This window comes from Pteronotus mesoamericanus, unplaced genomic scaffold (genome assembly GCF_021234165.1).
Source record: "Pteronotus mesoamericanus isolate MK-2021 breed Mesoamerican mustached bat unplaced genomic scaffold, CSHL_Meso_final scaffold_21, whole genome shotgun sequence".
Classification (NCBI taxonomy): domain Eukaryota; kingdom Metazoa; phylum Chordata; class Mammalia; order Chiroptera; family Mormoopidae; genus Pteronotus; species Pteronotus mesoamericanus.
The window spans coordinates 13,243,424-13,261,028 of record NW_026555310.1 but is presented as its reverse complement, the minus strand read 5'-3'; the positions used below and the strand labels follow the sequence as shown (position 1 = coordinate 13,261,028).

General features: G+C 35.7%; 1 protein-coding gene across 1 annotated transcript in view; it reads right to left on the bottom strand.

The window, feature by feature from the left end:
* CPNE8 (copine 8) overlaps positions 1-17,605 on the bottom strand; it is a 177,437-nt gene that overhangs the window by 105,564 nt on the left and 54,268 nt on the right. The window contains exon 6 of the mRNA XM_054591256.1: positions 8,709-8,785. Coding sequence (XP_054447231.1) covers positions 8,709-8,785 — 77 coding nt within the window. The remainder of the gene's footprint in view (positions 1-8,708; positions 8,786-17,605) is intronic.

The following is a 17,605-nucleotide window of genomic DNA, read 5'->3' as shown; positions in this document are numbered from 1 at the left end:
AAATCAGCAAATAAGGCCAGACAAAAGAGGGGAGAAAGGAAAAAAGAGAAAAAAAAATCACTATAGAGGAAATTGTAGTTTCTTTTAAATGCAATTTCTAAACATTTTCTATGCAAAGAGTAACTCTTTAGACACTCATCTGATATCAAAACTAAGTGAAAATAAGGATGTTTATTCAATAATGGCAGGTACTAGAACCCATCCTCCAAAATAGCACAGATTATGTCTTTTCTTTTCATCAGGATTTGCTACCAATTTTTCAATCCAACTCAGTGAGGTTAAGCAAATACAATAAAAAAAAAGTCTTTGTTCGTTTGTTTGTTTTTAATGTTTTTTATTTTTAATTATGTTTATATATTTTTTATTTTATAAATCATATTTATTCTATTACAGCTGTCTCCATTTTTCCCCCTTTGCCCTCCTCCACCCATCCCACCCCACACCCCTCTCCCACAGTCAACTCCCACTCTGTTGTCCATGCCCATGGGTGATTCAAAAAAAGTTTTGCAAGTGTTTACACCCTGGGTGAACACCAGCATCTACAACACAAGGACAGAATGACCTTCCTACTCCTAAAGATACTAATCAGTTATGGCAAGCCCAGAAATGAATGATCTTCTCATCAAAATATGATGCATCCATGCACCCAGTTACTTGTGCAAAAATTATAAAAGTCATCCTTGAAATCTTATTAACCTAAGACTATCAACCTATCGTCAATCCTTGTGAAATCAACTTTCAAAATGTATTTTAAATACGCCCATTTCTTTTTATCTCCTTAGTCCAAACTGCTTGTCTTCTCTGAATTATATTACTTCAACAATTATTAACTTACCAATTTTTTTGTTAACCACCCCAACCATTCTCCTCATAAAAGGAAACAAATTTCTTTGAACAAATATCATGAATTTTCCCACTGTACTTATGATAAAATTCAAAATATTTAAAATACCCTATATTCTGGTTTAAGAAAACACTCTAATTTTAATACGGCTTAAATTAATATATAATTATATTGATTTGTGCGATTATTCACTTAATGAATAGATGAACTCTATGAAGATAAAAACAACTCATGTTTTCAAAATTGTATGCTTAGTGTCTAACAATTTGTGGTCTATAGTGTATTCCCAGTAAAGATTTGTTGAATAAACGAATATTTTAAAAAAAGAATCCCTAAGGTCTCTACTACACTCACATTATGTCTGACAGAAAAATAAGCAAATACAGTCAATAAATATAGTCTATATATTAAGCACTTACATTAAAATGATTTTGCTTTTCATTTTTCTTTCTTAAACTGGAGCACCTAAAGAAGTTACTTCACACAGCCTCACAAAAACAGGGAGATAGCACATCCAAGTCAAAACAACAGACCAATCATTCTGGGGCTTGTGTCTGAGGATGATATTAAGGGTTATTTTGAGAAAAATGTATTTATCTTATCCATATTTCTCATGACTGGCCATATATATATCTTTTAGAAGCCTTTCTATCTAGAGGAGTCCATCTATATGCCTCTAGCTTTCAATAAACACTGCAATTTCTGAATAGTACAGAGAAGCATGGGAGTTTGCAGCTCTATACTATCTGCTTACTTAGGGTAAACAATTACATCCCTGGAGATCCTTCCAAAGGATCAGCTCAGATCCAAAAAGGAATGTAAGAAAATGGTCCAGCTAAATATTTATTAAATTTCACTTTATGGGAGACTCGTAATCTTGTGCAAAACACATAAGAAAATGTTCTAAAATTTCCTCTACACAACTTTGCATATAGGCTCTCTTAGGAAGAGAGCTATTTCTTCAACTCTTTCAAAAGTGTATTCACACGTTTCTGACAAAGAAACTAGAGCTTAGAAATTTAAGCCAATTTGCTCAACTTATATATCTAATAAATTATGAAACCCAGATCTGATTGTTCCCAATTTACTATAAACTTGATTACAATGGTAATTTATTTATCTCTAGACTAAATTCTTCATATTACAAATGTGATCCACAGCTATAAAATATAATATAAATGTCCAAATTTTGTAATATTACACAGCAAGTTAGCAAAAATAGGACTAAAAACCTTATCTGATTCTCAGCCCAATATCCTGTCCAGTAAAATAAACCAGATATAACAGTATCAGTCTAATGTTCAGGGAAGTTAATAAAGTAAAGATGATTTTGAACGTCAAATTTTCCCCCAAAGTTGACTGTGCTTTCACATGCAAACATTGCTCAGTGAGAACAGGCACTGCCTTATTGTAAATTTGTATGTTTCTCTTCTTCAAGACTAACCATTCTCCTATCCTTCCTCCTCCTCTTTCTTCTCCCACAAGCACTTACGGCCACAGCATAGCTTTCAGAATAAGGTTACATTTCAGTCAGATCTTTAAGCCAACCCTTTAAGGCTTAGCCTCAAGTCCTCCTCAAGACCTACTCCTGTATTTTAGTCTTCTGCCTTATTTCCAAGCTCCCTTCCTGTGTTGTTCCCCTCCCCACTTTTCATTTGTTGAACATCAGTACCCATCAGGCTTCATTCCTGAATCCTATGTTAGAGTTGAGATTCTATGTCCATCAGACAACTGCAAAATGGTCTTCCAGTTATAACCTGCCTCTGGGTCCCTGTCCCAGTACTCTTCATCACTGATCAGGACACTCACTGATCCCTTTTGGACCCCTCCCTTTATTCTCACCCACAACTAATTGTCAAGATTATATGCAGCAATAGCCAGACTACAAAGAACATAATCTTTTCCCTAAGCCGAAACAGCTGCTAGTTCAGTTACCCCTGGAGGTCCACCTCCACCCCTGAGCAAGAATCTTCTTTCTAATCAAACCAGTCCCTGCCTCCTGGCCCCGTGCTTTCATACGGAACCAGTCATGCTTGGAAGAGAGTAACAGGAACAAACAATTCTGTTACTTGATGAACATAATAAATGCTATTTTCCTACAGTAGAAAATGGCAATCTACTTAAACTGGTGCTGATTCCAGCATTTTGGAAGACTTTCTGAATCCATCACTGAGAACCCTAAAGATAGAAGTATGACTCTAACAGCATCACGCAGAAAATTGGATACAGTCTCACAGCATGAGAAGACACACTGCTCAGTGGGCATAATGCCAAATCATAATGTGACGATCTAAAGAGAAGGGCCGATGAGTCATAGGAAGACACAGTGAACACTGCAGACAAATTAAGCAGCACGAGACTCGTTTTCAGAAGGTTCAGGGAAAAGACCAAAATGTAAGATGGAATTAAGATATGAGAAATGTGTTTGCTTAAAACTTGAATCCAGCAGAACAGACTGCTGGAAATTGTAAAAAATTGAGCTGCTATTAAAAAGTAAATTAAAAATTTGTGAACATCAATTTCAAAAACTTCACATAAGTTTCTACAAGATTTAAAAAATAATTTTTATTTTACTAAAAAATGAGATCTGTTTTTAAAAGTGACAATAATAACACAAAGCTCTAGGTTTTCTGAAGCACAGAAAATGAAGAGATGAGTTTAAATTCTAATTCTAATTATTTAATAGAGCATATGGCTATGTACAAGAAACTATTTTCCTTTGTAATAAACATAACTTAATTCTCAAAGACTTGACTAAGAATAAATATGGTCAATTAAGATTTCACAAAGGGAGTAGGAGCATAAAATGGAGTAAAAATAGCCTCTTCAATAAAAGGTGTTGGGAGATCTGGACAGCTACATGCAGAAAAATGAAACTTGACCACCAACTTACACCATACACAAAAATAAACTCCAGGTGGATAAAAAGCTTAAATATAAATCATGACACCATAAAAGTCCTAGAGGAGAACATAGGCAAAAAATTTCAGATATTCTACACAGCAATATTTTCACTGATATGTCCCCTAGAGCAAGGGACATAAAGGAAAGAATAAACAAATGGGACTTCAACAAATTAAAAAGCTTCTGCACGGCTAAAGAAAACATCAGCAAGATGAAAAGGGAACCAGCCATATGGAAAAATATATTTGCAAATGATACCTTGGACTACAGTTTCATCTCCAAAATATATAAAGAACTGATACGATTCCACTCCAAGAAGACAAACAATCCAATTAAAAAATGAGCAAAGGACCTGAACAGACACTTCTATAAGAAGGACATACGCAGGGCCCAGAGACACATGAAAGGATGTTCAGCATCACTAGCTATCAGATAGGTACAAATTAAGACCCAATGAGATACTACCTCACACTGGTCAGAGTGGTCATCATAAACAAATCAACAAACAACAGGAGCTGGCGAGGTTGTGGAGGAAAGGGAACCCTAGTGCACTGTTGGTGGGAATGCAGACTGATGCAGCCACTGTGGAAAACAGTATGGAATTTCCTCAAAAAACTAAAAATGGAACTGCCTTTTGACCCGGCAATTCCACTGCTGGGATTATACCCTAAGAATCCTGAAACACCAATTCAAAAGAAGCTATGCACCCTGATGTTCATAGCAGTGCAATTTACAATAGCCAAGTGCTGGAAACAGCCTAGGTGCCCATCACTAAATAGGCTGATCAAAAAACTATGGTATATTTACACAATAGAATATTATGAAGCAGAAAGAAAGAAGGAACCCCTACCTTTCATGAGAGCAGATGGAACAGAGCACAGAGCATTATGCTAGTGAAATACGCCAGGGGGTGAAAGACAAATACCATATGATCTCATCTATAGGTGGAACCTAATCAACAAAAGAAATAAGCAAGAAAAATAGAACCGGGAACATGGAAATAAAGAACAAACTGACAGTGACGAGAAGTAGGGGGAGGAGGATAATGCGGGAAAGAAGGGGAAGGGGCTGTCAAGGAACACGTATAAGGGGCCCATGGACAAAGACAATGGCGGGGTGGAGGGGACCAAATGTTGGAAGTAGGAGTGGGTAGGGACGGGAAGAGTAATGGGGGTAATGGGGACAACTGTAATTGAACAACAATAAAAAAATAAATAATTTAAACCTCTAGTATGCCTACTTTAACTCTGTGCATTTTATAGTTATCACTTTAAAAAGGCAACTTCTGAGAAGATATTATAAGACAATTGCAATTAAGAACCCAGAAGAAATTATTCTGAATACCTTAACAGAAAATAATTTAAACTAGGCCATTTAAAGGGAAGAAAACAAGGGAATATTATGAATAATTTAGAATACAAATGGGAAACTAATTGGAAAATAAATCTCTAATCTAAAACAAATTAGTAAATAAGCACTAAATCATTTGGATAATGCTATTTAGATAAAAAACATTCGGGACACAGGAAGACTCTTAAAGTTCCAGATGAGTCCATTTTGTTAATTGCAGGTGGATTACCTGCCTCAGGAGGTGTCCTGTGCTGCAGTTCTGAAGCCTAAACTCACCCCAACAGAGGAAATCCCCTAAACTCTTCACAACATAAAAGCTCCAAAAGCAATGGCTACAACAGGAGAGTGTACAAATCCTACTTCTATCTCCAGCCATGGGGAACAGACAGTGATAAACAGTAAAATACTTAGTGCCCATACTACAATATCATCTTTGCATGGGGCAGAAGGCTGACAGGGAAAAGGGACTATAAGATAGAAATGCAAGAGCAACATGTTAAATACATATTATTTCTTTAATGTGAACTTCATCATTTCTTCCATATTTTCACATGTTCCACAGTTTTTATATATTATGTGATAAATCATGGACTCTAGAAGCTGTGTTTGTCCTAACACTTCCTGTAAAAGAAGAAAACTTCCCTGACCTTGTATTATTTCCAATATTCTCACTGGCTCCCTCCTTTCTTCCAAAGCTAATTCTTTTCTACCGAAATTTTCCAAACCTTCCAACCTCCCCATCTCTCCCTCCTATCTATTCATCAGATTGACTAAAAAACTCAAGCCCATAGACAAAGATGTCACTAAGAGCAGGGGTCAGCAGCCATGGGGGTGGAATCTGAAAGCATCTATGGAGTGGACCAGCTGTTTTAAAGGGCTACTTTGACGTTGTGGGAAGATAACGCCTCCATGACAACAGCATTTCAAACAAAAAGTATGAATGGTTTTGATTGCTATTCATTGACATTGAGGTAAGGGTGTAAAATGCCATTTGAATAGAAGTTACATCTTTTCTTAAGCACTTGATCTCCCAAGTACCCAAGACAGCATGCTCATGTTAGTGGACTTGCTTCTTCAATCCACTCTTCGTTTCCTCTAGAAACATGCCTCTCTCATAGCTAGGTTTTTTTAATAAAAGTCAATATTTTCTCAAACAAGAGGGTGAGTGACTACAAAAAACATTCTTTTCCCAACCAACTGGGTTGCAGTAACTGCTCAGGTAAGAGTGCATGAGTTTATTACCAGATCCTTTGATTAATAAATCCAAAATACCCTTCCACAAGAAAGCTAATTATATTCCTTTTTACTGTCTATTTTTGATCAATCTCCCATTTGAATTCCCTCTCTCATATTCTGTTTATCTCAAGTAGCTTATTTAATTCCTCATGCAGTAGGGTACCATTCTGCAATTCTTTGGATTTTGTTCTTTGCTTCTTTTGTAGTCAGTCACTTTCCTACACTGAAGCCTTGTATTTTATTACCCATTTAATACTGATATTTACCTAGCTACACTTAGACAAAATTTTAAATCTCCCACTGCTCAAACAATAAACCCAGGTTTAAACCCTTTTACAATAGAATGTCTATTTGCCTGAGATGATTTCCCAGTTAAGATCAAAGGCTGAATATAAGATTGGTGGCACATAGTTTTTAAAAGTCAATCAATTTAATCTATTGTACTTTTTTCAATAAGATAGATATAAACACTTGTGAATTACAAAATACCCTCAGATGACATGAAGTGTGTAGTTGCAATACCTCCATTTTATCTGAGCAGGTTTCTAAGGCTCTGCCTCATTTATGCCACCGCATCCTCAGCAGGAGCTAAGAAACATCCAAAGGGCATCTCATCTTTTCTGATTATGTAAAATGATCATGACTCAAATGTCAGCAAAAACTCCCAACCTTAGCATATTCTGCCAATCACTACTCTAGGTATCTTAGTATGAATTTGTCTTTCTTAGTCTTATCTAGTGGAGAATGTTGAGTTAGCTGAACAAGAGTCACATCTTACACAATACATGGGCGAGCAAAAGTAGGATTACAGTTGTTCGTATAGAAAAAGACATGTAGGTTATGCTTACTACAATATCTTTATTAACTCTGTGTTTCATGTACTCACAATTGTAAACTTACTTCTGCCCAGCCTATATTCTATTTACCACATATTGCAAACAATATATCAATTTTTTAACATGTTTCAAGACTAATGTAACAATGATTTTCAACTGTGAAAAAATTCTATGCAATTTAAGAGTTTTCTAAAATAAGAGTTATGATTTCCTTTTATGGAGAAAATGTCAGATAAAACTTTCAAATAAAATTATCAATTTGAAAATATGAGTACAGGTTCCATAAAAATCTCTATACTGTTGCTCTGAAACAAAAATTCTATTTTTAACTGCTTTTGTTTTCTCTCAAAGAATATTAAAGACATCTTTAAGTTGGCACTGTATATATTATTGATTTTTTTCTCAGCCAAACCAAAAAGGTATATTTAGTGATCTTTCATGAACCTTCATGGGCCTGAGTGACTAGATTAAAGAACACAACAAGAACTATATTCATTAAAAAAATACAAATATATGCACTTAATAAAATATTTATGCCTAGTTGCTTTACAAATAACTTATTACTAACTTATTAAAGTGAACAAAATATATCTAATCTTCCAAATCCTATAATTATGTGAAAACAAATTACGCATGAAATGAACGTTTAAGATACTTGATATCCAAAAGTTTTCAAACTAACATTTAATAATTATTTTCCAAAAAATCAAATTAAATAAAAGAAGTTAGAATTCATTGCCCTGATTGGTGTGGCTCAGTGGACTAGGCATCATCTGCAAACCAATAGGTTGCAGATTTGATTCCTGGTCCAGGCACAAGCCTAAATTGCGGGCCGGGTCTGTGGTGGGGGTGTGCGAGAGGCAACAGATTGATGTTTTGACTTTTATAAACAGTTAAGTGGATCCATATCATCAGATTAGCAAGAGGAGAAAGAAGAGTACAGGAAAGATGAAGTATTAGGAAAAACATCTAGAGTTTGTTTTCTGCCTTATTTGAAACTGAAGAAAATATGATTATCCCATGCAACTAACAAAAATAAAAAAGAAACACAATCCCAGTGATTGAAGGTGAAGGTGGAAGAAACAATCCACAGTTACTGGTAGCCTTCTCTTACCATTTACAGACTTACTGCCTTCACTGCAAACCAATTTTGTAATAAAAATCATTAAAACCTTAGCCACTAAAAATGCATTTATTAAACATATGGTGTAAAAGATGGTGCTACATATAGTCCCTGGCCCTAAGGGGTAAAATCCCTTTCGAAAGTACTAAATCTCTAAGACTTAATAGTACAACCAAAAGGAAAACAACACATTTCTTTGTTTAAATGTGCTCATTTCATTTTGTGAACATTTTGGAGCATGGCCTAAGACAGCTGAAATATATATTATCTTTTACAAACATGTCAAAATTATTTTTGGAAGGAAAATAAGATTTCAAAACCCATTGTTGGTTTACAACCATGCATTCATCAATCCCAAACTGCAAAAATAAAAATGAGAGTTAATATTTCATGGTCTGAATTAAAAAATACTTACACTATCGGCTTTTCCAGGCGACTTCCCTGTGAACCAACAATCTCCCCCAATGTACAAAACACTTGTCCCAGAAAGTCCTAAAATAGATAAAAGGATTAAAGCTCATGAGTTCCCAGATGGTCTTTACACTACATATTTTGTACATCATATTTGTATTGTTTTCATTGCTGAAAAACTGAATTAACTTCCAATATTAAATAATATAAGCGCGATATGTATTAATTTTAGCAATGTGATTTTCCCCTAAGTTTGCAGTGTTTTATCCTTTTAATCACAGAGCAGGATTGTTATAATGAGTGTTTAAATATTTGTTTATTTTATTTTTCTTTTTTAAGTCAAAATGAAAATGGAAAAAATTCCAGGAATTGAATTCACAACTGGCTTGCCTCTGGATGTCTCTGAAACCACGAAGCTTTTGGCTGAGGCAGCGAACTGTGAAAGCACAGAACGGCGGCAGCTGACAAAGCCAGAGCCACTGACCAACAGGTCAAGTGGGGCACTGTCTGTATGACCAGGGTCAGGAGCCACGCACCACCTGCCTATTCCAGTACCACCACTACTACCTGTGACTGTGGACTTAATTGCTCTCCAGTTTCCTCATCTCTAAAATGGATTTATCCCCCTCACAGAGTTAGTTGGAGTGCTCAGTGAGTTATTGCATGAGTGGGTATCAGCATACATTACGTGCCTGCAAGCGGGTTAAATATAAAACCTTATAAAGTTCATTAATGTTGACTTTTGCTTTCAAGACTCAGAATAACCTTGCAACATGTGAGGTCTGTTATGAATGTTTCACCTCACATAAAAAGACACTAATCATCGAGGGGCTCACTTTTGCATGTTTTAAGCAGTTGGTAAATAGCAAAGTCGGGACTAACCCAGATGTTCTGATTCTAGATGATATGCTGCCTAAGAATTTAAATATCATAAATACAATGCAACTTTACATGCTAATCAAATAAGGGCTCCGACATCATCTGGATATTTGAGGCAGGAAATATGGAGGTGTTTTAGGCAGAGGCACTTTCTAGTTGAGCCCATATGTAATTCCAATCTGTCCTAAAAGAAAACGTGGGAGATCTCCCTCAATTTGTGCAGTGAACTGCCCAGGGGAAGCCCTTAGCAGAGATGGGTGGAGAAATGACAGTAGACAAAATCTCTTTTTCAGGTTTTACTAAATACAATTTTAAAATGCCTAACAAGCCGCAAAAGTAAAACGATGTGATTTACTGAAAAAAAGTAATGAAGTGAAGGAAGGGCGCTCTAAGGCCCATGAGAGTCAGGGGCATATTTTCCCAAAGGCAGTAACCCTAGAGAACCAGGCAGGAATGAGATCATGGAGAGAAGGAAGCTGGACATTCTAGTCCTAGAGGACAAATCAGAGTAATAAGCAGAAACTCAAAAGAGATGATGACAAAAGAGTGGGTCTAAATTAAAAGGTAGAAATGGAGATGAAAAGCCACGACTATGGAAAGCCCTCTTGACCAGACCGGGGGAAAAAAAAAAATTTGCGTTAGGTTAATCAGAAGCATTCTGAAAATTTTAGGTACCCGTTTGCAGAAGAGACTCTGGAAGCCAAATCAATCAGAAGGCTATAGCAGTTAATAAGAAGCGAAGTGTTGAGGTCCAAACTGAAGTTGTAGAAGAAGGTAGGCAACAGTGCACAGAAAAGTGACAGGATTGTGTGGACTATATCTGGCCGTGGGGGAAGGGTAGAGTGGTGAGAGGGAGTGAGAGACAGAAAATAAGTCTCATTTGGAACGTGATGACTGACAGAATGACAACACCTTCATAAAGTCACAAATCACCTGTAATTTTGCTTTCAAATACATAAAAAGTACTTAAGGTAAAGCCTTCACATATTTACTTTAAATATTTTTAACAATAACATGTATTTTCCAATTTCAAAACAGACTTTACAAATATGTTTCTGGGTTTTCTAAACAAACCTAAATTTCTCTAAGTCTCATGGTGTATAGGTAGGGCTGAATACTAAAGATTTGGAATATATCATTGCTTTTCTGAGTGAGCAGCAAAAAACACACATGGCAGCTTCTAGAATTCTTTTCTAGGGATACTGATATTCATGGTCAGCTGCACATACCATGATTAAATGGTTTTGGCCAATGGAATAACAGGTCTCAGTAAAAGTTATTCTGTGCTGTAATTACCCAAGAAAACAAAACAGAAGTCTTGAGCATATTATCCATATTAGGGAAGACACATATTAGCAAACACTGCTAAACACTGAACAGGTATCATCATTGCTGGACAAAATAAATTAAAATAATAAAATGAATAAAATGTGCAACAAAAAGATATGGCGTGAACCTACATGTACTATCTCCACAGTTATTGCACACTTTGCCCCTAAGTATTCATGGCATTTATGTAGTTGTTTTATGCCCGTCTCTACTTGTGTATTCCCTATAGAGCAACAGATTTACTACTCAAAAAACATAAATCAACATGCAACATTTGTCAACTACATCTTGTGTTGAAAAGTTCTACTGAATCCATCCTTTAGTCATCTCAATGGTTCACATTTCCTACGCATTTTATACAATATTGGTAATCTAATTAGTGTCATATAATGGATATTTTTAGACATTTTGGTCTTTAGTTAGATAAATATATAAATCAAAGCTAGTTTTACATAACATGAACTGATTTACTGCTTTTAGCTATGGTGTATTCTTCCTAGTTTATAAGTCATTATAATAAGGTCATAATAGTATGTCCAGCAATAAATCCAGGCTCCTTTCCACAACTCAAACACGAACATAGACCCAATCTAGACTAGAGTGATAGCAGCTCAGAAGTGCTTTAATGTATTCAATCATGTTAGCTCTTGGGCTTTCCCCAAACTGACCGTGAGATCAACAAATATTTGTTAATTGAGTTAAATTTTACTTTATAATCTAAATAATACACAGATAGAACTTAGTTTATCAATTTGTTTAAATGTACATAAACCATATTGTTATTATATATAGGATGCATTTTACCACTCTTTAAAAGTATCCAGATACTACCCTGAATCCAACGTGCTGGTATTAAAACCACCTAGCAGCGAGAAGTGTAGGAGATAAGAAAAAGGCGTAGAGCACAGCAATACAAGGCATTATAACAATAACATAATTTTGCATTGCATAGGTAGGGAAAAAAAAGCACATAAGCAAATCAGGAATGTTTGGATTATTCCAATAACAATATAATCTAGTTTAAGTACTAGCATAACACAGCTAAAAATCCATGGAAGCCTTGATATACCATCAGATTCCAGCTGATTATTATATAAACACATTTATGTTTCTCTTGTCTTTCTTGTTAATATTCAGGGGAATATCTACTTTAACTGCATAACTGTATAAACAAGTAAAATATTCTAATTTCTTCAAAATTATTACTTTATTATTTCTTTTTTACCAATTTTTACTGGTCAAGTCCATCGATTTACATTTTATATAATATTTAAAAATGACATTAAGGCTATGTGCTTTAATAATTCCTCACATATTAAAAGGTAATATACTTTGCAACAAATAAATTGGTTTTGTTTGTTGGTTTTTCTTGCTTGCTTGGTAGTTACCAGTTTTAATGATTCCTATATATTCTTTTTTAAAAGATCTTTCACAGCTCTGGTAGGATGGCCCAGTGGATCAGAGCATCATCCCATACATCAGAAAAAAGGCTGCAGGTTTAATTCCTAGTCAGGGCACATACCTAGTTTTCAGGTTCAATCCCTGGTAGGTAGGATCACATCCAGGAAGCAAGTGGTCCATGTTTCTATCTCATATCGGTGTTTCTCTCTCTCTCTCAACACCCCTCCCACCCCCTGCTGACTTCTCTCTCTCTAAAATCAATCAAGTAAAGGTTTTTTTTTAAAAGGTCTTTTACATACATACATATATTTATTTGCTTATGTAGCAAAGCCATATAACATACACCTCAACAGTGAGAATTATGAGAGTCTATAATGTAGTAAGAGTGTTTATATTCTGGCTATTTACTAATGTCTCTATGCCTCAGTATCTTACTCTATAAAATAAACAAAATAAATAATACCTATACGTTTGATTGTTGGAAAGACTAAATAAAATAAAAATAAATAAAATAATATATGCAAAGCACTTAGAACAGATGTTTGGAACATGGTAAGCATCTAAGAAATCTATTCCTCTCTTCTTCTCCCTACCTCCTAGGGTTAATGCAACATTACTATATACTTAAAATTTGTTACTTGCCACTAGATGCCAGTACTGAGGATACTATAATTATCTGAATAAAATAATATACTTCTTTTCCAAAACCACTTCATACTCATGGTCAATACAAATGCTCATTTTGAGTGTCATTATAAAATCCAAATGTGTCTTATAAACCAGCTTACCTTACATGTTAACTAGTATACATACAAACATATATGTGCAAAAGAATGAGTTTTTCAAACCATGGTATAATAAACCAGGCGGCATTAATGCTAAGTGAAATTACTGATTTCTATACTATTACAGAGCTAATTAATGCATGCAGTTTATCATTAGCATCATCATTAACAATTTCCTACTTATTCAACAGCAAGGCGTTTTTCTCCTAAAAGGACTACAAAGATAACCTTTAAATGTCTTTCTTGTTTTATAAAGTGATCAATGAGCATCTGAAAAACAATATCTCTAATTAATAAATAATTTAAGTTAAAAGACATTAACTACACTATTGATAGCTGAAGTTTTACTATAGCAGAGTAATTGGGTGCAGTCAACTGCTCAGAAGTTAATCATTCAATTTCTTGATGAGATAGACTCATGATTTGCCTCTATTAATTGCTTCTACCTTGTATTCATTATACTTCATCTAAACACATTCACTCTATGCCAGTAAGAACAAGAGAACAAGAACAAGAACAACACAAAATTTCTTGCATTTACGATATTTAACCAAGTGAGAAAACATTGGGCTGAAAGTTTGTATTACTTGTGAAATTTTATTGTTGACATTATCTACTACTCTTTTATGTTGGAACTCTTTGCTAATATTGCTGCCTTCTTTTGTATTTAATTAATTCATACTAATCATATCAACTATAAAGATCAAAGTGTGACTTTGTTATATTATGCACTATGCATGAATATGGCAATAATTCAATCTGCTAATCAAACAAAGTGTTTCTTTGCTTCAGTAATCATTCCTACTATCTTAACGGTTGTTAGCACATCTACATGTTGTTTGGGGAATAAGGCAATCTTAATATGAAACAACTGGATTCAGTATTTTAGTAGAAATAACTTGTCACATTTTAACAAGAATTTGTCTTTTTAATGGATTGACCTACAAACCACAAATGCTAATCTTATCTTCAAGAGATTAAAAAAAGGACTAAACCCAGACATCAGTAGTTAAATTATAAATACAATTTCAAAATTATTTCCTAAAGCTAAATTTATTCCTTTCTTTTTCCTCAGCACTTGTTAATTTTCTAAATACTTTTTGCTTGCTAAGTGTCCAAATGAAAGCAGCAAATAAGGCAGTCGAATAAAAAGTAAGCTTTCAACAATGAGTATGGACACTGATATAAATTAACTAATTAAAAAAATTATCCACAACATATATACTTAACACTTGCAAACCATATGACATATAAATTTAAAAATCAACTATACAATTCAAAAATATAACAAATGTATAGACTATATTTACCTTACGGAGGCATATCACTTTTACAGAATACTAGCACTCATCAGTAAAGAAATGAGAAATACAACATGCTAACAGAAAATAAGTAAATATTCTCACTACTAGTAAATATGGTGAGAAAATCAATAGGCCAAATAACTAAAAAACTTACTAACTACTATTATTCAATAATATGAAATACAGCATTATTAAAGAATAATGTTAATTATAACAACTATCAAACAATATCATTAGTAAATACTAAGTTCTGAGTAAGGGCCAGTTATACATACAAACAATCTTACCTAATACAACCGAGTAAGTGCGGCAGACGCCGTCATCAAACATACCTCAGGCCTTGTCCCTATCTGTCTCAAAGCCTAAGGCAGATCTACGAGGCCAAATAGAAAATGCGAATGGGAACATAATCCACTTAGAGAGGATCAGTCATAAATTCTTTAGCTTGAATACGCTTATAAGGGTAGCTCTCATCATCTATGAAGGACCAGAAAACATGCAAAGAAAAAGAAAGTTATTACTGGGAAGGCATGAGAGGATACTAGGCAATCGGGCAAGGCCTCTCAGTAACACTTTGGTAGAAATCTGAACAATGTGAGGGAGAGAACCATGTGACTATTTGGGATAAAAGCATTCCAGGGAGGAGAAAAGCAACAACAAATGTCCTGAGACAAGAATATACTGAGGGTATGTATTTGGGGAAAAGCAGGAGAGCCAGAGGGTCTAGTGGGGAGTGAGCAAAAACGAGAATGGAAGCAGAGGAGGGAAGTAAGGCCCACGAGAGACTGTGAATTCCATCCTAGGTGTGCAGGGAAGTCACTGGAGAGTTTGCACTTGAAAGTGACATGGCCTGACCAGCCTTTTAAGGTGATAATTTTGGCTAATTCTCTACCAAATTTCTAAATGTTGAAGTTCCCCCAAGGCTCTATCCTCTTCTCTTTTCCATTTATACAATACTTTTATTAGATAACTTAGTTGGAACTCTATAAACTGACGGTTCCCAGACATGGCCCAATCAGTATCTCCATGTGGATTCTATTGAGGTCTCAAACAATATAAATTTGTCCCAAGCACTGATTTCACTGTACTCACTTCTATCACTTCTCTCCCCCACTTCCCAATGTACCCACTGCACAAAACTACATTACCATTTATGCAGGTGCTCTCACCATTAACCTAGTAGTCATTCTCACCTCTCTTATCTTTACATCTGCCATCCAACTGATCAACAAACATATCACCAAAATGTATTTGAAATCTGATCACTTCTTACCACCTCAAAGGCTATCTTTACTAAGTGCTCACCTCGCCAAATTACAGCGACCTTATAACTGGTCTCGGTCGGTTCCCAACCCTGGGTGGAATCTGAAACGGCTCCCCTTACACAAAAGGTAAGTAGAAACCGAAGAAAGAGGCAGGCTACTCCAGATTGGTAGGTGACAGTTTTAACAAGCAGGGGATCTTACACGGTAGGCTTATCCTGGGCAGCAGAAAAACAAGCAGATTGCTATCTCTGCCCTCAAGAATCTTTAAGGTTTATACAGAGGCATTAATGGGGTTCGGTCATATATTCAGTCCAGATGGTCTAACAACACGTTATTCTCTCAAGGCTGTGTTCTCAAAATGGCTCAGGCTATGTGGGCAGAATGCACATTTTAAGGATGGGCTGGGGGAATGGGAGAGGAACTCTGATTGCCTGGGTCCAGTTCATGGGTCAACCAGTGCTCTCAGCCTCTCAGTGACTTCCTCCAACAGTCTCCTTAACTCCTTACCCCATTCTCCACTTCAACTGCCAGTCATTTTTTAACTGTATAAATAAGATTACATCATTCTCAAGTGAAATCCATGAAAAAAAAATCCGACCTTTTTTAACCATGGCCTACAAATCTCCACCTCTCCATCTGAATCCTGTGAACTTTTCTAAACTATTTTATTCCACTCCTCTCAATATTCACAATATTCTCTGTACAGTAGCTATCTTTCAGTCACACCAGTATTCCAATCTTTTTCCTGAGTCAAGGACTTTGCACTGCTGTTCCTTTTTCTTAGAATGCCTTTCCCTTAGATTTACAATAGCTCCCTCCTTCCCTTTTATAAGTATACCTAGGGTGAGAACTGGTGCAAAATCATGCTGCCTGGTTGAGAGAAATCTCAGCTCCTAGTTAATGGGCTTCATCAGTAACTCTCCCTCAGTGCTATAAAAAAGTAAGTTAACTTAACCATTAATCTGCATTTATTTATTTTTTTAATTATATAGGTTTCAGGCATACAATTTTATAATAGAGCATCTGTATATTGTATTGTGTTCATCACCCAAGTCAAGTCTCCTTCCATCCCCATTTCTCCACCCTTTATCCCATTCTACCTCTCCCCACCCCCACTTTCCCTCTGTGAATCACCAAACTGTTGTCTGTGTCTGTGAGGTTTTGTGGGATTTTTTTCCTTAATCCCTTCACCTTTGTCACCCAGTCCTCCAACACCTCTCTCCTCTGACAGCTATCAGTCTGTTCACTATATCTATGTCTGTTTCTATTTTGTTTGTTACTTTATTTTGTTTATTAGATTCCACATATGAGTGAAATAATATGGTACTTGTCTTGCTCTGACTGGCTTATTTCACTTGGCATAATACTCTCCAGTTTCATCCATGCTGTCACAAATGGTTTCTTTTTGGCCAAGTAGTATCCCATTTATTTCTATTGAATAAATTTGCCCACTCCACCTACCCAACTTCAAAAATGTAAGCTGTTTCAGGACATGAAACATATTTGCTATAGGATCAGTCCAGAAAAAGTCCAGCCATTGTTAATACAACAAGAATGTTTTGCATGACATCAATGTAACCTGGCAGCCATGGAGAGTAGACAGGAATGCGCACATGCAAACAATGACAACTTCACTGTACTAGCCAGTGGGGGCAGTATATGCATTGAGCGAGCATGTGTTCTGTGTGACTGTTGCATTCAAAATGACTAAGCGAGTAGAGCAATGAATCTACATCAAATTTGTATTAAGCTTGAACATTCCTCCATGGAAATTATTCAGATGATTTGGAAGGCCACAGTTATGGGCACCTGGTAATTAGCAGCTTCGTCAGGACAGTGTGCCTGTTCCTGCATCACATCTTGTTCGGAGTTTTTTGGTGAAATATCAAATCACCCAGGTGACTCAGCCCCACTGCAGCCTAGATTGGGTGCCCTTTA